Source organism: Salminus brasiliensis, chromosome 13, assembly GCF_030463535.1.
Source record: "Salminus brasiliensis chromosome 13, fSalBra1.hap2, whole genome shotgun sequence".
Taxonomy (NCBI): Eukaryota; Metazoa; Chordata; class Actinopteri; order Characiformes; family Bryconidae; genus Salminus; species Salminus brasiliensis.
The window spans coordinates 11,552,775-11,578,809 of NC_132890.1; the positions used below are offsets into that span (position 1 = coordinate 11,552,775).

At 39.7% G+C, this 26,035-nt stretch overlaps 1 protein-coding gene across 2 annotated transcripts; it reads left to right on the forward strand.

Moving 5' to 3' along the window:
* Positions 1-478: 478 nt before the first annotated feature.
* pias1b (protein inhibitor of activated STAT, 1b) lies at positions 479-25,526 on the forward strand. 2 transcript variants are annotated; one of them, XM_072695097.1, is made up of 14 exons: positions 479-522; positions 12,447-12,894; positions 16,358-16,442; positions 16,676-16,723; positions 17,116-17,206; positions 17,857-17,991; positions 18,144-18,249; positions 18,428-18,501; positions 18,918-19,078; positions 19,439-19,569; positions 19,914-20,097; positions 20,297-20,436; positions 20,656-20,696; positions 21,173-25,526. In XM_072695097.1, exons 1-14 carry the CDS (start codon positions 499-501, stop codon positions 21,485-21,487), a joined length of 1,983 nt encoding a protein of 660 aa, XP_072551198.1. In that variant the 5' UTR covers positions 479-498; the 3' UTR covers positions 21,488-25,526. The 2 variants fall into 2 exon arrangements, with proteins under 2 accessions (XP_072551198.1, XP_072551199.1); XM_072695098.1 differs by lacking the exon at positions 479-522 and adding an exon at positions 11,661-11,707.
* Positions 25,527-26,035: the final 509 nt, after the last annotated feature.

Genomic DNA, 26,035 nt, shown 5'->3' on the forward strand with positions numbered 1-26,035 from the left:
ATCTGGAGAAAACAGCAGGTAAAGTTAATAATTAGTCATTTCATAATTACACACACTAAGGTTTATGGGGCCACAATAAAATGGTCTGCAGTAAGAATTCACATTCTTTTGAGCTTAATAAATTTTTTTTTCTTTAAATGGTTTCTTGTAAGATAAAAAAGAGGAAATAATCCGGGGTGGGGGAACAGTTGTAATCTCCAGAGGCCAGAAAACGAATAGCCTACGCTAATTAACCATCATTACCTTCATTTGGGGGAGATTATATTTTTCGTCCTTTCACTCTGTCTCACCTCAGCTGCACAGCATTAAACACAGTGTAAAGAGTGAGAAACCCCGAGTCTAGGTGAGCTGGTGTGTGAGCAGGCTTGTCTGAGAGTAAACCCGATGGACTTTATGAAAAATGTAGGCGCTAATTTTGAATGTGCGTGAGAGCCGTTAGCAGCAGCGGCGTCCCGCTCACGTGCCGAGAGCCCAGCACGCCTGCGCCACACTAACAAGATGGCGGAGAGTGCGGAATTGAAGGTAAAGCGTAGCTCAAATTTACTATTGATGCTGTTTCTAACTGAACATATTCTTGGCTGCCCGCTGCGGTAGGCGGTGTGTTTGTGTGTACACGGAACCCTGAGCCCGGCGTGCCCTGAGCGGACCGGCTCCGTCAGCGGCTTTGTCTCAGGGCTGGGGAACATTGTTATTGTTGTGATGTTGAGACTTGGTGGTGTCAGCTGGAGTAGCTGTGGCTAACGAGCTCAGCTAGCTTCCTCTTCACAGTGGCTCCACTTTACACTTATTTTTTTTCTTTCCCCAAATCGTATGAACCCCTAAATCTCAGCTGGGGTGGTGGTTTGTGTTGGACACGTGTTGTATGTTTATTTCGGCGCGATTTTGCCGCACACACTCCCACACGGGGCACGGTATGTGGTGATAAGCAGAGGAGTGTCGCTAGCTGGGCTCTGGCTGGGCTCTGGCTCTGCTCGCTAGTTAGCGTTAGCGTTAGCTCTATCTAGCTCTCCTCAGCCGCCGCCGCCGCCGCCGAGCTGCGTAGGTTGCCAGCCGGCTAGCCCGCTGTGCTTTGCATAAAGCTTGACAGGAGAGGTAGCTAGCTAGTTAGCCTGTAAGCTAACCTTGAAAACGACTAACACCACACACGACAAAACACATTTCCCTCTGATTCGTTTGTGAGCGAGTGAGACTGCCTTCTGTCGAGTGTTTAATCTGCAGTGGTCTGTAGCTACAGACATGAGGGCTAGTTGTAGTTCAGTCTGCCGTAATCGAGCTGCTGGTGTAGTTGTTAGCTAGTAGCTAATAGCTAGCTTAGCTACGTTAGCTAGCTCGGTGGCTGGGCTAGTTGAGGCTGGCTAGCTAGCTAGCTAGCTGTCTTGGCAGGGGTGTAGTGCTAGCTAAGTGCAGGGAAATCAAACAGAAAAATGAAGTTTTTACTCAACAGGTATTTGGTGGGAATGATATCCTAAAGTTGAAGCTTTAAAATCTGAACTACCGGAAGAGGGTTAATCAGCTGTTTTAATTATAACCCAGAGATTTATTTCAGACGTTTGTTTGGGATTTTAAATGACAAATGGATGCAGATGGTCGCTCGGTCCGCGGCTCGGCGGTGTTGTGTTGGATATTTCGGCTTCATCAGTCACAAGAAGTGTTTACTGTCGGATTAGCTAGTGCTGCGTAGCTCAACATTTTCGCTAACGTGTGTGAAATGGTATCAGCAGCTGGTGGTGTAGGTGGCGGCGGCATTATGCGAAGTATTAGCCTTTTCGTTGTGCAGGTAGACTGATGAGGAGGTGTGTGCTCAGTTCTGGCGAGCTGTGCTACCTTGTCAAAGCAAGCTACTGTAGTGTGTATTTATCGGTGCAGCTGCCTAAATAAACCAGGAGGTAGAACATGTCGATGAGCTAAGAGCACCACAGGAGAGGTATAGGGGTGGTATCTGGATAGCTCTAATAATTAGGGCTTTTGTAATTTTATGAATCGTGGTGCACACTTTTGTAGCACTTAAACAAATATTATCTGTCAGCTGATATTGTATTCAAGGATTCATCCAAGGGAAAAAAATATTATAATAAAAATAACACACCTTCAAAATTGTTGGTCCGTGCAGAGCAGCTAAATGGGGCAAATCGATGGGTAGCACAAATGGACAGACTTGCAGTGTCAAAAATGTGAAGTGTTGGCTACTGAAAACGTCGTTTAATGATTGTTTAACACGGCCTTTACTGTGTCCTTGGTGTATTTCTGTAACCACTAATTTGGATTAATTAAAACCTTTATAATACCTGTATTTAAAGTAGGGCCTGTAAATATCCTGATTTGCTCATTCATAGAATAAATACATGTCTTGAATGTGCTGCCGTCACTCATGGTGTGTGTTCAGCACATATGAGAGAGACCCCCTTTTCTGACAGACAGTAAATTACACAGTCAGGTTATAAATCACTGTTTATAAATGACCAAAACTCACTGTGTTTAGTTAGCCCACAGGCTACTGTTGCCGTAAGCCATTAGTTTGGGCTATCTAAAGTAATTTCTAACATTGAAAAACTTGAATAACCCACAATTTCTATAAAAGTCTTTAGGGTCTTGTGTATGTTTGTGGCGAGATGTTCAGTGTGTTAAATTTAGTGGTGTATCTTCATCTTTGGGTTAAGAAGGGTAAGTTATGATGGGTTTACTAAGTGATTTTAGCAATAAAGTAGTAGCTTGTGTCCAGCCTATTTATCAAGTGTCGCACAAAAACTGTGTATCTACAAAAGGCTAACATAAGTTGACATACAAGGCTTTTACATGACCGCAACAGTGTATTAATGTAAGTGTAATTTTAGTCTTCTACAAGCTTAATGTTTTACAGTTGTTAACGTTCCTGTTTAGGTGTGAAATTACATATCTGATCTGTGTTTGGGGCTGTTGCATTATCAACTTTGCTCTGTTTGAGGTGTAAAGAGTAGAAATGTCTGCACAAGTCAACGAGCCTAAATGTGTGCACACTAAAAATAGAATGCTAAATTATGGTTGTAATTATCATTGGTAGTTTTAAAATCTGACTATCATAATGTTTGTCGTCTGTCTGTCTGTATTATAATATGAAATGGGCTCCTAATATCTTTCACCTCAAAATCCTGATCATTATTTAATGTTAGATAGTTGCCTTTCTGTCGCCGAACAAGACAGCCATACATTAGTTACAATAGGACATTTGACACTGGGCTAGAGGTGATATTGAGATGACCAACTAATTCTCATTTTGGTAATATTAATATTATTTTTGCTTGCAGTTTGTGAGATACAAACCACCGGTTTTACCTCTGAAGCTTTAGGCACAACTGTAGAGATGTTCCAATATGTTTGAGAGTCTGTTTACACCTGGCAACAAGCTCCTCATCTGTGCACATCTGGGCACAGCACTGATGATTCTGTAACACGGGTGGAACAATAGATGGTTCTCACATTCCTGTAAGAGCTTTAGCGGGAAAAAAAATATGAAGGACTGTTTAAGCTGCGAGGGAACTTGCTATGTTATACTGTGAGCATATACCAGAAGCATTAGGACCAGATCCATCTCTATCCTATCCGAAAGTGATTTGCGTGATATGATCGTAATCTGATCACAGTACGTCCTAGGGGTGTTTACACCTCGTTTGTATGTGGTCAAGTGAAATCCGAACGTGATCCGATCACCAGAAACGCATGTTAATGTCAGGTGTAAACAAGCTCCTTTGAGTTTGCGCTTGTTTGTGTTTTCAGCTACCAGAAATCATTTGTCAGATTACTGTTTCAGTTGTAAGTCTTTACATTTCTGTGTCTCCGTAGATCGCTCAGCATTTTGCAGTTCCTCTGTCTAAGTTCACTAGTCAGCATTTGTGTTTGTTAGCTTTTGTTATTCGTAGTTATTAGTATTTTTTTTTTATTTGAAATTTCAAATGTTTTTTAACTATGGTCTTGCCCTTTTCAACTACATTTAATGTAGTGCCGCCCCCCCTCTATCTTTTTGCATATATCTCACACTAACACTCTCTCAATTTCTGATTCAAGGAAAATATGCAAATACATGTAACCTAAAACATCCTATAGCAAGAGATCAGGTTTTCCACATGACTGTGGAGAAATCTTGGCCCACACTTCTTTGTGCTGTTCTTTTGAACTGCCTGTTTGTGGTTCTACCTCAACATCTGTCAGGACATTTTGGGTTTATTTTTGAGGCATTTTTTTGCTGCATAACTTAGTTGCCTAGCTTCTAATTGTGTAATTTATTAATGTTGACCTTATCTTAGGTCTGCAGTTCCTTAGATGTTTGTCTGGCTTCTTTTGTGGCTTCCTGGATGAGTCAGCAAAGCGCTCTTGAAGGAAGTATGCGAAGATTTTTAATTGTTAAGGTTTTTTTTTTTTCCCATTCCAAAATTATCAACCTCACTGTAGCTCTATGAAAATTACTTTGAAACCCTTTCCAGACTGATATGTACCATGACTTTGTCTTGTCTTCAGGAGTTTCTTTTAATTGAGGCATGCTGTGCTGCTTGTTTAGTTCTTTTAACCTACATCACATTGCTGGAAAGGTTCTCTTTATGTTTAGATTCAACAGGGCTGGCAAGACAAACCTGATATGAAAACTGTTAGTTCAATTGGTTGAGTGGATAATGTGGACAAAAAATGAAAAAGAAAATTAGACTGTAAATGTGCTTCATGACAAAATAGAGTTCACCACACTAAACATAGCATTATGGTAAAGAAAAGATTTGCGTGTTGAATAGGTTCAACTGATCCTTGTGTCATTGTGATTGATTTTGTTGTTGAGACCCAATAATATAACGTTGTATTTGATCTGCAGTGCTCTCTAATAATAAACATGATGCATTAGATTCAATGTTTCTTTGTGTTGTAATGTGAATCATAATGTTGGTTGGTGTTTTTTGTAGAAAGGAAGTAGGCTTATGACAAGTAACATCCTCTGAAATGAAGATGCTTCCTCTTTTCTAGCAGTGTCTCTCTGTAAACATGTTTCGGTATGTCAGAGTGCACTGCCTTAAAGTGACCATGCAAAATGAAACCAAAAGAGGTGGCTTCTTAATTCAGCTACTAAATCAGGAACTATGCATGCAAGGTCTAAAACCAGCCTGTAAATAGTTTGCTAGGTAGCACTTTATTAATTCTGGTATTATACTGTGTTCCAGGTTCTACCTGTAGTCATCAGTTGTACCTATGAAATATAATGACTTCAGTCCTTCCAAAAAAAACAAAAACAAAAAAAATCATCTGGCGCAGAAAAGCTATTCACCTTTCTGAGGCACTGATGTAGATGTTTTCACTTCCAGATTGTTGGTTTAGAGCAGTTTATTGCCTATTTCTGTAAAATAGTTACATTGTGCCTTATTTCAGTGTTTTGGGATTGACAGTTATAGATTATAGACTTAAAGACCAATAGTTAAGGTATGCCTTATTAAAGCCTTCCATAAGAATTTTTAATGGGTCTTATTTTTGCTCAGTACTGCCATATCAGATCTTTGTAGTTTTCTTATTGAAAAAGAATGACTTCTTGTGTGTTGCCTTCACTTCTTATCAATGTATTTAAAACTCTACAGTACATTATCATAGATGGATTTCTTTTATTCATTTATTTATTGCCGTTTACCCACATCTGTTGATTGCAAGTTTACATTCAGTCAGCAGAGTGTTCAGAGCCATCTCAGTTGAAACTTGGATGAGTGAATTATATACAGTTGTCATTCTTATCAGCATCGTAAATGTATTTGTTTTAAACAATTTAAATGCAGTTAAATTCTGCGTAGAAACTAAAAATGGGAAAAGTGGAGTCTTTATTTAAGGTGCAGCGTGTTTATCAACCCACAGATGAAACACCAGCCATAAGAGCCCATCTGGTTAGCATGTGTCCAGTGGCTATATAAAGCATCCACTTAGTTGGATGTCTGTTTAAGTGGCCATATAGATTGTGTTTACAAAACGGCAGCAAAGATAGCACTTGAAATTGTCAACTCAGCATAAGTTTTAAATTCTGTAAGGTCACGAAGCCCTTACGTCCTTCAAAAGACTTGCACACTGATAACTTTCATTAGAATATTTTGGGCTTTTGAGAAATATTTAAGTCCTGTGCTCTATAATATTGTGCTGTGGGGTTGTCTCTGGATATGCGCATTGAATGATGAACTGCTTACTTGCTTGAAGCTTTGTTTTCATACATGCTTCTTTGCTTGGTCAACACCGCATTTATAAAAGCGACTAATTGGCATGTTTCAAAAATGGCTTGTAAGGAAAACTCAAAGTGCATAATGATGCCGCAAGCCAATAACATCTGTTTGCGAGGAGGATGCCTTCCATGTAAGTGTCTCTCTCCAACAGTCTGTTTAAATGCAAGATGTTGCATGCTAATTACAGGAACGTCGTATTTGTTTGTTCACACATTCTCACATACCTACCCAGATTTCACCCTAGTGTAAGGTCTAGTGATTCTTCTTACCCACTGTGACTCTCTTCCCTTTTAATGTGATGGTTCGGATTGCCGTAGGATAACTGGGTTTCTCCACAACACGTAGCCAGTGACCTCCTCTTGTCTTAATCCAACGCACAGCAGTGGCGTAGGACATCTGAACATGCCTGGAAAGGAGCACTAATTGCCGTGTTCTGCTGACAGTACTAACAGATGCCATAATTTACTGACGTCACTGTGAATGAACATGGAAGAAGGAATGATTTACTTTGCATTCAGTAAAAATTAGGTCTGTGGACAGCACTCAGGTTCTTTGATAACTGTTTAAGGTGCCACAATTAGAATAGAGCCATTTTGTTTGACATTCAGACAAAGTGTAGTATGGTGAGTATTGTGTATCTAGGTATACTGACTTTTGTATTTGGCAGCATCAAAGCTTAAGGTATATTTTGGAATCCAGCCTATACAAACTAGCTATGGATATTTTCAACAGTGAAGCAGAAGCAGAAGTCGCTCTGAATAAGAGTGTCTGCTAAATGCCTTAAATGTCAATTTAGAGGCAACTCCACTCGCTGAACACAAATTGAACTTAAATACGACTAAATGTCTTCAGGCGCATACTGCAAAATGTTTGTGCCACTCAATATTAAGCCTGTCAACAGCAGTGCTATCATGTGAAAGAGTAAAGCTCACACTACACACATGCTGTGACGAAATTTCACAACTCCAGCACTTGAGATGGCAAACATCTCATTAAAGACGTGCTAAGCTCATGTTTTAACTAATTTAGCATATTTTATGATTGCAGAAAACCTAAGCAGTGGCATTTCTGGTACTTCAACCTATGCTGTTTTAAGATCAGGAACAGGTCCTGGTTGCCGCTTACACGCTTCTATGTATAGTCCTCTCAAACCCTAGAAAAAAAATTGAATTGTGTATAACAGAACCGTTTCTGAAACAGGAAACTGAAGCACAAATGGTAACTCGCTGAGAATCACTCAACAGCCTTCTGGTTCAGGAAATGTACAAATGTTGTTTTTTTTTTAAGTTCTTATTTCTTAAAAGAAACTAATGACAAAATTTATGTTTAAAGAATTTAAATGTTTAAACTGAAAATAATTTTAAATAAATAAAATGAGCTTATTTAAAGCGTTTAATACATGCTGCTGTCTCAATATTCCACAAATCCATAGGGCAGCCTGTCGTTATGCGTCTGTAGTTAAAATAGTCTGCAGTTTTCATCATACGTAGCATCTCTCTTACTTTTTTTTTTTTTTCTTCAATGCTCAAACTTTTTTTTGAAAAACTATGAACAGATCAGATCTTCGTACTGAATGGCCAAATCCTATTCGACTTACAATTGAATTAGGTACAGCCCATTTTTAATGTAATGAACTTACAATTAACTGATTTAAAACATAGAATGTCTGCCATTACATTTCTGGCCTTGGCTCACATTCTTTTAAACTGTTTAGCATGATGGCAGGAGCTAAACAATGGAAATCAGTCAGTTGTGCAAGGCAAAAACAATACAGCTGGTCTTTTCTTGTATTCCATATGAGATTTATACATGCATTCTGTAATGAACAAAATGCTTTATTGTTTATGGTTCATGTATCACTGGCCTCATGGTTTATTTAAATTCTGTCCTGAGCTCTACATTACACCAGTATTTTTTTTTTTCTGGTCTTGTAAGTAAAAGGAAATAAGATTAAATGATGAAAAGATGATGATGAACAGATCAAGAAATATACACCAGACCATGCATGTTGGAGTATAATTTTAGAACTGGTTAGCTTGAATATAAACACGGAGAACACTCTGTAGCACAGTTACATCATTTTCATGTTCAGAAACATCTGGCTCAACTCTTGTTCACTCCTTAGTAGGTATGTATAAGCAGAGAAACTGTCCTGCACCTTTGGGACTGGAATAACACTTGCATGATCTAGAGTCTGTACATTGAGATTTCTGAGGGAGGAACAATTTCTGAATTTCCAGATGTAACACTAGTAACAAAATATGGTGTTGCTGTTTAATGCTATTTCAATGGTAATAAAAAAGGGCAGGTTAAAGGTAGCATATTGATCTCTTACGAGAAACCAAATAGTCTGGTCTACTATAACGCTCAGGAGTAGGTGGTCTATGGAAGTGACATATTTTTTTTTGCTTTTCTACCTGAAATTCTTTAATATAAAATGGACTCAATATTTATTACACACTGCATAATTTGCACACTACCCCCAATTATTTATTATCCTCTGTCTGTATTGTGTTGTGTTGTGTTGTCTGTCCGCACTTGTATTGTGTTGCACCATGGTCCTGGAGGAACGTTGTTTCGTTTCACTGTGTACTCTGTATGTAGTTGAAATGACAATAAAACTTACTTGACTTGACTTGACATAACTAATTGTTCAAACCTGAATGTAGGGAAAATGTTGAAAATGTTTCCAGTCACACAACACCATGATACCTAAATCCTCAAAACTGAAAGTCAAAATACTGTTTTAAAAACATATTTTCAATAATTGATAAAATCTGAAAAAGTCTTAATGAATAGTTTGTAGCATTTTGCGCAGATCTCCTCATCCAGAAGGGCTTTCACAGCTAGCATTTTCACCCTTCTCCACTCACAGCGCAACCAGCAAGCTTATTGACTCTTGAAAGGTAGGACTTTATCTGTTAAACAAATGCCCTAAACATTGACCAACTGCGCAAATTCGTTACAAATCACAAGAAAAGCCCCAAAGTATTGTGCTGTTTTTGCTGTGTTGTCTATCTCTGCCCGAATCCTTGCAGAAAATGAATTCTTTAGTGTGCTTATCTTGAATTTTAAATTGCACTGAACTGCAAAAATGGAAAGATCAGTTGGCTATATTTGAGAATCTATAATATCCATATTTTGCAACTTGCTGCAGTGTTCCTTATTCAAGCACTACATGGCGATTCTGGAACTTTTTTTTTTTTTTTTTGGCAAACATATTTGTAGAATGTATAAAACTAGCTCTGCCTCATAGGAGACAAGATTAAAGGCACCACTAACTAGATCACTAACCACAGACAGAGAGAGAGATTTTTCTCAAGGACATCTCAGCCCAGTACAGAGAGTATCAGCAGAACTACCAAACACCGCTAACAACACTGAGCTCCGCAGTGTAGTTCTGTACAAGAATGAATGAGTTTTGCCATGAGTGCTCAGAGTTCAACAGCGTTTTAAATGTACTTGATTCCATCTTGCCCTGCACAGTGATCTAATACTAAGTTGCGTGAAAAGGTAACATCCAGACCTGCCGTATCTCGATATAGGCGTTTGGTGGATCAAGCTGAAAGACGATCAGCCATTGGTCCCCAAGAACACTGATCGTTCCATCACTACTGAACTGAATAATTGTTATCCTAATACCTCCCTAACATAGGGCGAATGGCACAGCCTTTTTTTATCATCCCTGGCTAATGGTACCAAGGAGTTTTTGTTCAGTAATGATAAATTCATTAGTGCTTCCCAGCCAAACTATAGATCAATTACAGATCATTAGACTTGGGTATGGCGTTATTTACTTATTTCATACTGTTCAAACCTTCTCCAAATACTGTAATGGTATACAGTATTACTGGGGACAGGTCGTAGCTATGGAGGTTGGAGTAACTTAACAACTGATATCAAACATGTGGTGTGAGTTAGTCTAACCAGCACAACATGGCCATGGAAACCATGAATCTGTAAATGTGCTTAAAAGTCTGTTTATGAGGCACAGTTTGCAGCCTAGTTCAACCAGGTTTGCTGACTTGCCTTTGTTATTGTTTGGAACGGTCAGCTAGTTTGGTAAACTCTCATCTAGCCGGGCCTGGTTGTTTTTCCACCCATTGTCAGTACATGATATTACCAGTCAGTGAACTCCCACAGCGGCCTTTCGCCCTACTAAAAACGTGTATGGGGGGAATGTGCTTATTTATATGTGCCCATATCTCACCTCTGCGTACTCAGGCAGCACAGATGATGTGTGTTTGTGTTTGGAGGGGGATGGGCAGGATTAATAAAGTGTGTGTTTGTCTCCGTGTTTGTATGAGCAGTCCAGTTGGCACTTGACAATAAACCAGTGAGGAGTCTCTGGTCGTGAAGATGGAGAAATGTGAGCTGCTATAGTCTGCAGTTCTCTTTGTTTTCTCTGGAGCTGAGCTTCACTGCTTTTGTTATGAAAGCTCAGTGGTTCAAGCTTAGTTTCAATCATCCCCTCCCCCAATATCTCACCATCTCCTCCTCTCTTCTGAGCCATAGTTTTAATAGAAACCAAATGTCTGGTACCATGCTGTTTAGCTTTAAAGTAGACCAGAAAGAGTTGGTTTATCATTGGTTTCTGCAGTCTGGAAGTTTTAAAGGTTAAACTCAAATATGGATTTGGGGTTAATATGATGAGTGTCCCTCACATGTGTTGGCAGGATTTACTGTGATGATCCACAGTGTAACTAACGCCATAACTAACTAGGCTTGCTTCAGAACTGTGAGCCAGAGAGTCAGCAGTGCAGGAGGTGTCTTCTTTCATGGGGAGTTTGTTAAATCTTCTGACAAGAAAACAAGTCTTCCTCAAAGACATTTTTCATGTGTATTTCTGCAAGGAGATGATGTTATTCTTGCTGACTCCTACATATTTGTTAGCATGAAGATAATTGTGGTCACTGCTGTCTTAGTTTTGGGCTTTTAGCGCAATTTATGGACCTGTAAAGGTTGTTTTCAGGGTACTACTTTAGCATTTTGCATTGCGTTACTTACAATGTAAACATCGGGAACGTGACTAAAATAGACATGCTGTGAATGACAAATAACTAGAGGATAAAGTTTCAGCCAGAAGCGTGATATGAATGTCTCTGTAATATGTTAATTTTACAGTTCTTTGTGGTATGACTTTTTGGCAGAGCGTAACTGACTTCATTGCTACCTTAGGGTTGCACGATTCATCAATTAATGCTTTTATTGGTATGGCAGTAGACATGTTTGTAATGACTGTGATGACAGAATAAATTAAATGTGTTTCCTGTGTAAGGGGCATGGGATTAAACCATTCTGCCTTGCAGCCAACTACTAATTACGCAGTTTAAGTAAATCCTCTCTTTTGGATAACCATGTGGAAAATGAACTGAAATGAAGTGGTTTAACGGAGTTGGTGGCATTTTTTTTTTTTTTTTTTTTTTTTTTTTTTTTTTTTTTTTTTTCCTTTGCCTTTTATTTTACAACGATGAAGCTTCTGTTGCAGTGTCTGCTTCAAAGTAAGGGGCCGTCTAAAAATAACCCAAAGACAGTGTGGCTCGTATCATTATCTTTGTCGTTGTTATGTCTGCTGAAGCTTTTAGGCACATCACTGATTATGTATCCATAAGCAAATGCACTTACAGAGACACTTGACACTAATAATAATAGTAGAAGACGAAAAGACATTTTATTTCTGCTTGTAATAAAGAACCTTAGATATGCATTTGATTTGCAGGGTTATATATTTACTATTATTGTTATTATGTTTTATTTATTGTGTTTTATTATTATTATTAATTTGTATTTAGTTCTGGATACAAGAAAACACAAATACACATCAGCCTAAAATTGTGTTTGTCCCCCTTATGCTGCCAAAACAGCTCTGTCCCATTGAGGCATGGACTCCACAAGACCTCTGAAGGTGTCCTGTGGTATCTGGCACCAAGGTGGGTTGCTCATGGATTAAATAAGTGAATCCTGGGCGCCCGTGACCCTGTCGCTGGTTTACCAGTTGTCCCTTTTTGGGAGGTACTGACCACTGCATACCAAGAACACCCCACGAGATGTAATTTTGGAGATGCTCTGATGCAGGGTTTTTTTTGTTTTGTTTTTTTAAAGCAATCACAATTTGTCACCCAAAATCTTGTCCAGCTGTCTCATTTTCTCTTTTTAGCTGCCATGAATTTTTGCATTTGGTAAATAATCAGCTCACAATAAGGCTAATGTTTCTTCTTTTTCTCTTCTTGGCTCAAACAGCAAATGGTGATGAGCCTGCGTGTCTCGGAGCTGCAAGTACTCCTGGGATACGCAGGACGTAACAAGCACGGGAGAAAGCACGAACTCTTGACCAAAGCACTCCACTTGTTGAAGGCTGGCTGCAGCCCTGCCGTGCAGATGAAGATCAAAGAGCTGTACCGCCGCCGCTTCCCTACAAAGATGGTGTCCCCGACAGACCTCTCCCTGCCGGGGGTCCATTCCACAACTGGTGGAGGTCCGGGAGGCTTGCCCACCAGTCTGACCCAGCTGGGGTTCGACAGCCACGGCGCTCCCTCGCCTCTGCTGCCTGTCTCACTTCTGGGGCCCAAGCATGAGCTGGGTCTTCCACACCTACCTTCAGCCCTGCACCCTGTTCACCCAGATGTCAAGCTCCAGAGGCTGCCTTTCTATGATGTGTTGGATGAGTTGATCAAGCCCACCAGCCTGGGTGAGTGATGTTCACTCTGTAGGCCCAACTACCGTTCCTCACTCAGTGACATTTACATCAAGGTGCTCTTCAAGTGATTTATGGCTTATCAGATTGGTCCAGGTCCAGTGAGGCTATAAATAGCCACTGTGCTAAATATAAAGGAGTAACTTGAAAGCATGTGTTGTGCATATTTAAGCCCTCTCCTACACAGAGTGTCCATTTAGACACAGATGAGGGGGAAAAGAAAAACATAAGATATACTTTGTGTTACATAAATTTGCTGAAATGGGGTTATTTAAACCGTATCCTGCGTGCCAGACAACTTGGTCTCTGCACAGCTTTTGCTAAACTGGGACTGCTTAAAATATGTGAAACTGTCTTCGTTGGGTTGAAAATAACTTCCACAGTCTTCACTACTACCTACAAAAATAAGGTGGATGTGGCAAAGCTGCAAGCACTGACCACACATAAGTAAAACCCAGTGAACAAAGTATAAAGCATTCAATTTCAATATACAAATGTTACATTTGCCCTATTAGAGAGTACTGTGACGCTTTTTGGGTTTTAATTATAGTAGTACTATACAGAGTAATAATATTTTGTTCAAGCAGCATGCACATCTTTGATGCAAATGGAAAGAGTTGTTGTTAGTCACTAAAAGTCTAGTAAATTGGTGCCCGAACTGTTCTGAGTCATTTTACCCTAACAACCTTTCCAGCCAAAACACACAACAGCTGCATAAAAATAAATATGATTAGTAAAAAGAGGATGTGTCTCAGATGGAAAGATATATTTGCACATAAAGTAGAAGAGGAATTGTGAGCAGAACAACATTTTAGATGTTTTATCTACATGACTGTAGCATGTTTTTCTGAATCTGTCCTTAATTTACTGTTGGTTGTTTTGTTTTTTTTGTTTTGTTTGTTTGTTTTTAATTTATGTAGTGACTGTATGGATTTCTCCCATTGTTTTTTGTTTGGGGGTTTAGTTGTTTAAACTAACCCAGCTGTGTGGCAGCTATACTTTAGTCTGGCTGGCTTTCACAGCGAGTTGGGTAAATGCTTTTAAATGTTGCTATATTTATATCCAAGAAGAGGAAGATATATTATATCTCTTATATCTGATTCAGATTCGATCAGAGTTTCGTAATGCCGATACCTATACTATATTTGTGTTTTTATAAATAACAGTCATAGTTTAGGTTAGATCTGTTATGGATTATTACTGAAGAAAAATCACTAATATTTATTTAACAATAATTATTTAACCATTTTAATGTCTGTTAAATATTTAAAGAATACTGTCTGACTAACATCCCTGATCATTTAGTTCACTTTGTTCCCATTTTTTCCACTTTGTATTTGTATGTTCTATAGCATGTGTGCATTAGTCTTAGCGTTAGCCTTCTTTCGGTTCTTAACGCACTGTTCATTCTGCTTTTTAAAACTGAGCGCTTCAGCTGTTGTTTTATTCACTTTTAGTCATTAGGTTTTCATGATTCACTGAAATATTTTGCATTGCAGACTATAACCTGTTGTTGCCTTCTGAGAAGACTCACAGCTGCGGGCTGTGAATAATGCCCGTTAACGGTGGCTTGAGGATTCCAGAGGGCCTGCTGAACACAGCGGTTAAACAAAGAACAGGAATTGGGTCAGGATTTAATTAGCCATTACCCAATCCATTTAAATTTGCTTGGAACCTTTCTAATGCATATCTCTGTAGAAACAAGAAAAACACGAACCTGTTTAACTACATAAAACACCAATGGTATGTTTTACCCCTTGCTAGATTGTGCGCCACACTTCACTACACATCACATGGAAGACTAGCTGGATTTTTATCCATTTCTTTTGACAGATAGATACAAACTGGTATTTTCCTACTGTGGGACTAATAAAGGATTATTTTATCTTATCTTACTTCTATTTTTTAAAAAATGGCTGAAATTCACATAAACACACATGCTTGCTTGAGGTGGCCATTAGTGTTTCTACGTTAGTGTTGCTACAATCAATTTTATGGATATACAGAAACATGACAGAAAAGAGCTTTATGTGATCATTTGTGGACATTTCTTTTTTTTCATTATGTTTGCATGTAATCAATCTTTTTGCTCTAATATAACCATAAGATTAAACTAGCGGTAAGATGTGGAATTCTCTGCTGTGTTTTCACCAACATAAGTGTTTTGATTTTCTTGTACAGAGCAGATAAACAGATGAAATACAGCAGCCTTTGCATGATTTTTGGTGACGTCAGGCACTTAAATTTAATTAAACAGCCTGGAAGAAAGTCTTGCTGCTTATTTTTAATATAGTATAAGCACCTAAGCATCACAATCACTGTATACAGTCATTGTAAAAAAATACGTAAACCTTGATTATTATTATGCATAGAGCATAGATTATTAAGAGTAGGCTCCAGTGGTGCACAGAGATACATTAAAGCTCTTTTGAACGAAGTCTATGTACATACTGTGTATTATATTGTTCTTTTTGGATCTGACTCTAGTCATCTCTATGTTTTGAGTCAATAGAAGAGTGGAAGACCTCTCTCTCTCTCTCTCTCTCTCTCTCTCTCTCTCTCTCTCTCTCTCTCTCTCGGGTGTCATAGTCTGGGCTGCATGACTCATCCTGTGTGATAAGCTGTAAAGTGATGAGCCTTTCGTTACGATGGCAGCTAAAGCAGCTCTTATCTCTTTCCCACTCCTGAAGCCCTTCCTTACCTTAAGGAGATTGGATTGCGTAACTCGGGGGTTATTTTTGGACCTGTTGTACAGTTCAACTATGATCATGAGTACATGAGTGTTTAGAGTGGTATTCCACAGAAGACTTAACAGCAAATTGGTTCTTATTCTTGTGATCTCAGAGAAAAAGTGATATTGGTATAGAAGCAGTTGTTGTTGTTCTGATGCGGCGGGTCTGTTATTAGATTTATACCAACTAAAAGTCATTTGTAAAAACTTGTATAGATGATGAACTCTTCTCAGCCTCTAGCAGATTCAGCTGGGTCTTGTTTGACAGCTAATTGTTAGGCTCTTGGCCACCTCTTTAAGTTAACCCTTTAACGCACTTAAGAGGTATTATTTAGTGACTTCAGAGACGTCTGTACAAACTGGTGGGGCCACAAAAAAAGTTTGCAACCTTAGGTTGTTGAAAGCGCTGAAGATGGTGAAGATCCTGTTTTGCCTATATGAATGGGGTGTTGGTATGTGGGTTCGGCTGGCCCTTCATAATTTTTTATTTCTTTTTATAAAACCAAGCACTTCTTTGTTGTGTCCTTAGAATCAAAGAACTTCTGTAAGTGCCAACTTCTCCACATCATAGTGCGACATCCTGACTGCAGTTCTTCGTGCAGCTCCCCCTCACTAATCCACAACTGTCAATGTTTATCTCTGCCCTCTTTGATCTGTAGTTGCCAACTGACTGTTCCGTTCTCATGGTTTATCTTCCTGTGTCTCCCCTCCTTTCTTGTTTTTCAGCCTCAGACAACAATCAGAGGTTTCAGGAAACATGCTTTGCTTTTGCTTTGACACCTCAGCAAGTCCAGCAGATCAGCAGTTCAATGTAAGTGTAGGGGAGGAATGGTGACTTGATTAGGGTGGTTTATTCCATTTGAAGATATGTTGAGAGAACCTGTTTCACGTAGTTGCGTCATGTGAATGGCATATAAATGTTTGGCATATATGTTTTTATTGCTGATCACTCCGACGAAGCTCTCAACATGCCAAAGCTGTGTTTCAGAATGTTTGGTATAGTACGTCTCACTCTACTACACCCCCCCTTCTATGTTTTCGTAGGGACATCTCTGGGACCAAATGTGACTTTGCAGTACAGGTTCAGCTAAGGTATGAAGAAAGAACTCATTTCCACTGGAGCAAATGAAAATCTATAGTCTGACAGTAAGAGAAATTGCATAATATAATCAAGTGTAAGAAGAATGTCCCTCAATGTACTCTGGGGTCCTTAAATCCTGGTCTTGGAGGGCAGGAGTCTTAAACAGTATGGTTTAGTCGGCGTGTTAACTATCGCTAACCATATTTTGTTACTTGTGTAAATTGTGCATGGTTGTGAGGGGATGCGCCTTGAGTCTAGCTGTTCTTGAATGTTTAGGTTCTTTTGGCATTCCAGTGCATTCTCTGTTTGGGTTTGTGTGGGCCAGTAAAGATCTTTCCCACACATTCCTAACATAGCCCCACATCATTACACACAGGTCCAACCTGCATTTTCCTGTTTGCAGGTTTTGCCTATCGGAGACGAGTTGTCCTCAGGAAGACCATTTCCCACCTAACCTTTGTGTAAAAGTCAATGGGAAGCCCTGTAACCTTCCCGTGAGTTTGGCATTTGTCAAAATTTCTGATTCAAAAGCTAAACTTTGTTTTCCAGTCAGCTTTTTCTAATACACCCCATTTACACCTAGTTGATTAATGTGTCTTGAGTATCAAGATTTTATCTGGATAAGGCCGAGCCAAACAACAATGCAAGTGTAAATGCACCCAAGACGCATTTAAACCAGATACAAATCCGATTGCTCAAACCACTTCAGGAGATGGTCTAAGGCACATTTAAGCCACGTTATAGCAGTGTTTATGCATTTGTCTCTTCAAAACGCATTTGATAACCAAAACTCCTCCCAATACAACCAAAACACAAGTAATAACTGCCACGCAAATTTGCATATTTATCCCATACAGCAATCAGATTTCAGTCTAACTAAACGAAGACGTATTTGACCACCAGGTGTAAATGGATGTGGCTAAAATCAGGATACAGTCCAGATGCTAGTCACATAAAGTGATCAGATGTAAACGGGGTCATAGAGTAAACAGCAGGTTTTATCAGAGGCATCTCTAGAGTCTAACCTTACTCACTAGCTTTTAGCTTTTCCATATCTATCTCCATCAGTCTGTGCAATCTTAATTACTGACAATCAGTTAGATAGATTTACTTTGTTACACACTTATAATAAATGTTTTCTCAGGGATATCTTCCACCAACTAAAAATGGAGTGGAGCCAAAGCGACCAAGCAGACCCATCAACATTACCTCCCTTGTCCGGTTGTCCACAACAGTACCCAACACTATTGTGGTATCTTGGACGTCAGAAATCGGAAGGGTAAGGTCTTAGACACCATTGGTGTAAGTGACGACTGTGCTTCCTTGGTATAGTCAGTGATGTTGAGAATTATCAGTATAACTTTGTGCCATATTGGAAGGAATTGCTCAATTGCTTTTATCTTATGTGCTCTGTGTTTCTTTTGTTGGCAGAGTTATTCCATGGCTGTATACCTTGTTCGACAACAGTCCTCTTCAGTGTTGCTACAAAGACTTCGGTCGAAAGGCATCAGGAACCCAGACCACTCCAGAGCACTGAGTGAGTTCAACAACAGACCACTTTATCTTTAAGAATGCATATAAGCTAAGGCATCATATTAGAGTGAAAACATGTTCATGTGTACTCTGTTGTTGTTGTTGTTGTTGTTGTTGTTGTTAGTAGTAGTGGTTGTAGTAGTAGTAGTATTGATTCTCTGATTCATTTAACATTTCAACAGTTAAAGAGAAGCTGACGGCTGACCCTGACAGTGAGATTGCCACCACTAGTCTGAGAGTCTCCCTGCTTTGTCCGGTATGCAATTAAGCAGCTTTTTTACTCCCATGGTTTTTAAGTCTAATCGTTTCTATAGGCCAGACTTTGTTGAGGTGATTCAACCCTATTAGTCTAATTAAGTACATGTTCCCCAGAATAGATACATGTACTACAGTAGAATACTCTCCTGTTTAAGGTTTTTTCAACGCTAACAGAGATCACTAGTGCTTCCTGAGCAAACCTCATTTCCTACTCACACACTCCCTCTGCCCTGCATGGTGCCTCAGGGATGAAACAGCCCCACGTTCAGCCAGCACAGTGTTTACATGGCTCACATTTAGCTGGTTGTGCAATATCTCTGTGCAACGTAAAGGCCACCTCAATAACGTGTAAACAAGAATGATGAAGATGATGCTTGCATACTATGGTTGACTTGTTTGTGTCTGTGTTGGCAGCTGGGGAAGATGCGGCTGATGATTCCCTGTCGAGCTCTGACTTGCTCGCACCTGCAGTGCTTTGACGCTACACTCTACATCCAAATGAATGAGAAGAAACCCACCTGGGTGTGTCCGGTCTGTGACAAGAAGGCCCCTTATGAGCACCTCATCATTGACGGGTCAGTGCCTCAGCACTGAGTGGCAGCTAAATTTGTCAGGAGCCAAACCTTCATAGTGTTCTTGGTTTTAACATGTAGCTACATATCATCTTGCTTGGGGAGGGTACATTTTAGTTAGAAACTAAACCACAGCCTACGTAGTTATAACTGTTAATTCTAATTCTTTTTTTTTTTTTATAAAAAAAAAAAAAAGCTCACTTCTACATTAAATGTAACCACAAGACAGAGAAGGATTTTTGTCTGTCTTAAAGCATTTCGATGCGCCAACAGTGTGCTTACGTCTACAAACACTGTAAGCTATTGAGATGTGCAGATCTAAGGAGAGTAGTTTTTTGTTTTGTTTTGTTTTTTCTGTTATAGGTTGTTCATGGAGATATTAAACAGCTGTGTAGACTGCGATGAGATCCAGTTTAAAGAGGATGGCAACTGGGCACCAATGAGGTCCAAGAAGGTGGTGCAGGAGGTGTCTGCCTCATCCAATGGCCTGGAGGGTAAAAACAGCAAACACTTGCTTTTCTGCCCTCTAGAGGACATAAACATAATTGCTCTAGTGTTCAGGGGATACTTGATTTTTATTTTTTTTAAATATGATAAATTTTCCTTCTTTCTTTCATATTTAAAATCTAAAGTGTTATCAGATTATACTATAATCTACTAAATGTTATTGTTAATTATTCTATTTTTAAATGACATGCACATGACAAGTTATGTAGCTTTTATTTTCAGGATCTCAGACTTCACAATTTCAGTCGAAGATTGACTGTCTGAGCTCTACCAAGTTCTTGTACATAATTTCTACTGAAAATGACAATTATTCTTTTGTTTCCTTTTTTAGGTTCATGTCGATCAGTGGTGTCTGACCATAGAAATAGTTCATCCAATAGCAATAGTAACAGTAAAAAAGTCGAAGTGATTGATCTGACTCTGGACAGCTCCTCAGATGATGATAATGACGAAGAGCCGCCTCCCAAACGAGCTTGTCCATCTCTGTCACCCACTTCACCTCCAGTCAGCAAAGGGTGTGTCTCTGATATTTTCTTAATTATTTTTATTTATTTATTTATTTTCCCCTCCTCAGCAACAATAGCGTTGATGGAGCAAATGTCCTATTGCTAATAATCAGTTTATAATAAGTGGATATGCTTTTGTTTTCATTTTTATTTAGAGCAATTGTTTAGTCTTTGTTGTGTCTTTTTTTTTTTTTTTTTTACCACACAGGGTGTTGAACCTTCATCATCAGGCATCACCAGTGACGCGAGCTCCCAGCATGCCTGCAGTGGAGACAAACTACATCCCTCCTCCCCCTCCCCTCATTCAGGACTATCGTCACTATTACCACACACCCAGCGACTTGTCAGGTATAACTGCCTACTAAGCACAGGGTTACACTTTCTATAAGGCTGCAGTATTGACTGCTTGCTGATTTTAAATGTCTCTGAGTTGTTTACCATACTACAAGTTGCCATATGAAGGCAGCTCCTTTAGTGGAAGACATGCTACAACTTGAAACAAAACATTTTTGTTTGTTTTTGGGTTTTTTTCTAGCATTTTTTAATGGTTTTATTTTTGTTCCACAGATCTAAACTTCTTTTCATTTCTACAAGGAGAAAATCATCCGGTAAGCTATAAATCTGGCTAAGTTAAAAAAGATTGCTTGACTCGTACATTACCGCTACCATCTTTTTTGGAGAGAGTAGCAATAAATTCGCTGAAGAAGGCATAATCACTTCTTAAGGACACAAAACTCAATTTGAGACTTCCTTACTTGGAAATGAGACTCTATTGTAAAGGCTTACTGACTTGCGAAACTTGCAACTCTGATTAATATGCTGTATAATCTTTTGTGACCTTTTCTGCCTTGACATTTGAGCATTACTTTCTGATTCTTGAAGATATTTTTTACATTACTGTTGTTTTTTACAGCCTTTTCTGTTGTTTCCAAACATTTGAACAGTAATAATATATGTCTCGCTTTTGAGTTTAAGCTATTGTGGGACTACCTGTATTATGCTCAGGTCCTCTTATACACTGCTGTATTGTGCTGTATGCTGCCAAACCAGTCCCACCAGTGACCATCTGTTCCTTCACCTCCAGCATTACAACATGGTTATGGCAGCTGCAGCCGCAGCGTCAGCCTCCGCGTCGGCTTCGGAAGACCACGAGCTCCTCCTTAACCGCTTCATGCCCTACAACTCTCAGCTGTACCTGGACCAGGCGGGCACACCGGTGAGCGGCTCGCTAGCGCCAGCCAACGGCAGCGGGGGAAGCAGCAGCGGTAGCAGCAGCAGCCTGGTGTCGTCAAGCAGCCTGCGGGACGCCCACCCTCACAGCAGTGTGTCCCGCTCGCGTTCAGACGCTGCCGCCTCAGTTATATACGGCTCCATCCCAGACGTCATTTCGCTGGACTGACCACACGAGGGCGCCACACCCAAAGACTGGCCCTTATCACCATCCATGGGAGAAGAGAGAGGTTCGGTGCACTCAAACAGAATTTAGATACGAATAAGGCAGTGGGAGGAGAGGTGCAGGGGGGGGAGAGAGAACAAAGACTTTTGTACAAAGAAGAGAAGAAAAAAAAGAAGAAAAAATGCTGTACAGAGAAGAAATATCTATTTTCAGTTTTACTTTTGTATATAAACAACAGGACGCTGCCTGCCCAGTGAGTGACTTCAGTTGATATTTTTTGTGTGGATACTGAAGATGTTTTTTCACTGCTCTGTGTGTCGTCCCTTGATCTTATTCTGTACCTTTTATACTCTTTTTGCTATTTAGTTTCACCACAAACACTTATTTCAGTTCTAGTCATGGAATTAGATTCATCTTGGTCAGTTTTTCCTCGTCTTGTCGTAAGACTCTGGCCTCAGACGTTTTCTTTTAATCTTTTTGAGGGGTCAGTAATGTTATTTAATGACACTTTTTGTGCAGATAATTTATGAGGCTTTTAACTTATGTAGTTTGTATGCTGTATAAAAGCATTTCCTTATGCCATTACAGGATCTAGCCATGAGGCACGCTCAGAACGGAAACAGCAGTCACCTCTTCTTTCAGCTTTTGGCATTTTGCTTCCATTTAACTCTCCACATGGTTTGCAAAAGGAAGAGTTCTAGGGCAAGTTGTGGAGAGACCATTGTTGCACAGATCTTACGTACTTTGAAATGTTATACATCAACTGGTCAGTAAACTGGGGGGGACATTGAAAGGGTCAGGTACTATGATGTAATGCATTTGTAAAGCTAATCATTGTATCCACCTTCCGACCTTAAAAGACAGTGAATTACATTGTAATTCGAGCCCTTCAGCGGTATTTCAAAAACCTTGTATCTCCATTTTTGTTTTTCACTTTTTTTACACAATATAAATCTGGCAGTTAATTTAAATTGCCTCCAAATGTCATGATGAATGGACCAGTAGAAATGCTCCAAAAATGACGAAATAAAGATAAAGAAAGAAAAAAGAAATGGTGCATTGAATTCCATTCTATCTCCTGTAAAGTTGCTAATTTGGTGATACAAGTTTTTTAAAAAACTGTGACTATTTACACGATCATATCAGCATATTATGACCACTCATGGTCTATCCGTTAAATAAGCTCCACTTACCTTATAGGACCGCTTTGTAGTTCTATAATTTCAGACTGTAGTCCATATGTTTCTCTGCATACTTTGTTAGCTTCCTTTTAACGTGTTCTTCAATGTTTAGGACTCGACAGGACCACCTCAGAGCAGGTGTTATTTGGGTGGTGGGTCATTCTCAGCACTGCAGTGACATTGATGTGTTTGTGTGTGTGTTGGGCTGGTACAAGTGGATCAGACAGGGCAGTGTTGTTGGACTGAGAACAGTCCACCAGCCAGAAATATCCAGCCAACAACCCTGTCCTGTGGGCAGCGTCTTTTGACCCCTGATGAAGGACTAGAGGATGACCAACACAAACTATGCAGCAACAGCTGAGCTTCTGTCTCTGACTGTACATCTACATACATATACAGAGTGTACCAAATTGGAAGGATTGTCTAATAGAATGGACAGTGAGTGGACACAGTGTTCAAAAACTCCAGCACTGCGGTGTCTGATCCACTTGATCCAGCACCACACACACTAACATGCCACCATTGGCCACATCAGTGTCACTGCATTGCAGAGAATGGCCCACCAACCAAATACTACCTGCTCTGTGGAGGTCCTATGGGGTCCTGACCACTGATGGTTGGTGAAAGGAGGCTAACCAAGTATGCAGAGAACCAGGTGGATATATGTAAGTATCATACCTATATGGTAAGTTCATTCCAAAGCAGGGGTGGTCACAGTATTCTGGTATGACTGTGTATAATGTATGCTGAAGGTGGAACGGCTATTGACTTTTGGCCTGTGCTGGTCATTACCCATCATTTGTTCAAAGCGCCATTAGGTCAGTACGTCCTGGACGTATTCAACTTGAAACGCACCCCTGTGGTCGTAAATGTAAACACATGCATATACCAAAAAATATATACACATATAAAGATGAGAGTACACTTGTCTTGACTGGCAGAAAGTGGTCAAACATGCATTGATTATGTTCAGCATAGGTAGCTGAGGTTCGGGTTAAAAGTTGAGTAGTGCATTACTCTTCCACAGTGTCACTTTCACAGTGTTCTGGACTGTGCTAAGCAGCTCTCAGTTTCTTTAAAGGGATAGTTTAATGTTCTGACAGTTGGGTCTGATCTAATCAGCAGTACTACAACCTGAATGTATCTGTTTAACTACTTGAGGGGTGATCTACAGAACATCCCCATTCTGATACAGTAGTTGGACACATACATGTACATTCTTAAATGTTTTTTAGGGGTTCTTTAGGGAAGGCAGTGGTTCTATCTAGAACCACACTCACTCAGAACCATTTGGCTGCTTAAATGGTTCTTATTGTTGGTGGAAAAGGTGAGAATAATGCTTCAGTATAGCACTAAAAAGGGTTCCACTATTGTTATGACTGTGAGAACCCTGTTTTGCTTGGAGTGTACATTTATGTCAATGCTGTCACACAAAAACCTTGGATCTCAAAAAAAAAGAACTTACAATGGAGGGCAGTGTAAAAAGATTTTATTCCAGATTTTTTAAGCATTTCTATTAGTCCATTTATCACAAAAGTCTGCCAGATTCAAATTGTGTCACAAAGAAACATTGATTTTTAGGCCTTTTATGAATTCAATGCCCCCCCCCCTCCCTTCTTTTTTGGAACTGTTGTTGTAAGGGAGGTGTTGTGCAGCCATTCTTGTAGATCTGTAGATCAAACAATATGTGGACAGATGGACAGACGAAGCCATGTGAAATTGTGTTGGCTTAAGGAAAACTTTAATTGCCAAAACGCTCAACTATCCTTTTATGAACTATGGCGTTATGTTTCTGGTGAGCTCACAGCCACGGCATCTTTGCTAAACCCCCTCCCATCTCTTTGTATAAAACCTGAATTTATTTATTTTATCTATATATTATATTTTTACTATTTGTTTGACAATTATGCTTTACTGTCATCAAGCATTTATTTCCTCAGTAATTATTTAAAGAGCTCTAGTCACTCGCTTTGCATTGTTAAGAAGTATCTCTGATTTTTCCTCCCGTTCTCTCAAATTGCTCCCTGTATGTGCTGTACCAGATGCTTGAGGCATTAATTCCATCTCCGAAATCTACCATGCTGTCTCAGAGTTGACTTTTCTTTTTTTGTTTGTTTTTGTTTTCGTTGCTATTAAACACTTAAACAATGAATGCCAGCTGAGTGTGAACATCCTCTGGCTCCATTGTGACATGAACCCTCAAGAAGTGATACAAGACCTCTCGTCTAACGAGACAGGTTGCAGCTCCGTTGCTCACTGTCACTGTGGTCCAGACACTGGCTATTTCAAAGGCATACATTTCATATATGTAGACCTTTTATGTATACACACATACACACATATGCTGCACCTGATCAGAATCGTCACACACCTGCACTGAGGGACCATGAACTGATCTCAGACACCTCCAGAGATTACACTGAATTTAAGCCATGAAGATGAGTCGGTCAGTATCTAGCTTCAGCGAGGGGCCCTGTCATTTATCATCACCCCCCCCCCCCCCACACACACACACACCCTGATAATTGCCAAGCACACAGTCTTTAGTAAACATAATGAGATGAACCACACCCCACCCCACCCCCCTATCTTTCTCCATTTTCAGATGAGAAATGGCATCATACCACTAGACAAGGGAGTGGGCCCATTTTAGCTGTACCAGTAAGACTGGCAAGCATGAGTTCTCTCTGCCTTAAATTCTTGTATTATTTTATGGTACATTATGAGAGAAGTCATTTATGTATATCAAGCCACTATTGGTTTGTACAAAATATCAAATAAATTATTTATTATTTGCTTTGGAATACATTGTTTACCTAATGAATGTCACTTGTTTATGTAGAGAGCGGTTTAGCTGTAATAAAACAAATACAACTATTAACCATTTCTGTCTTTATTATCTGCGTCTGCACTGTGCAGTGTCAGGAATTGCTCAGATGCCATCACCATACATATCGTAACACATGAACATGCATATCTGCCTCATCATTGTTGCTGTTTGCAAGCCTTGTTGATAAATGACCTCTCCGGTGAAGCAAATTTAGTGAAAAGAAAAGGCCGGAATGAGGAAACACAGTAAAAGAGGAGCTAAGTTGATACAGTAATGATGATATCGTATACTGTGGTATTTAAAAATGATGACTGCATCCCAAAATGAGGACATTTAATTTCATTTAATGTTGGCTTTGTCTACAGTTGTGGCCAAAACATTTGAGACAGATCTTGGTTTTCACAAAGTTCGCTGCCTTAATTCTTATGGTGGCAATTTCTAGGCATGTGTGCTCAGTCACTGTGTGTGTGTTGTCTGCATGGATGGGTTGAAGGCGGAAGCCAGTTTCCATCTGTGTCCAACACAAATGGTGTTTTGTCT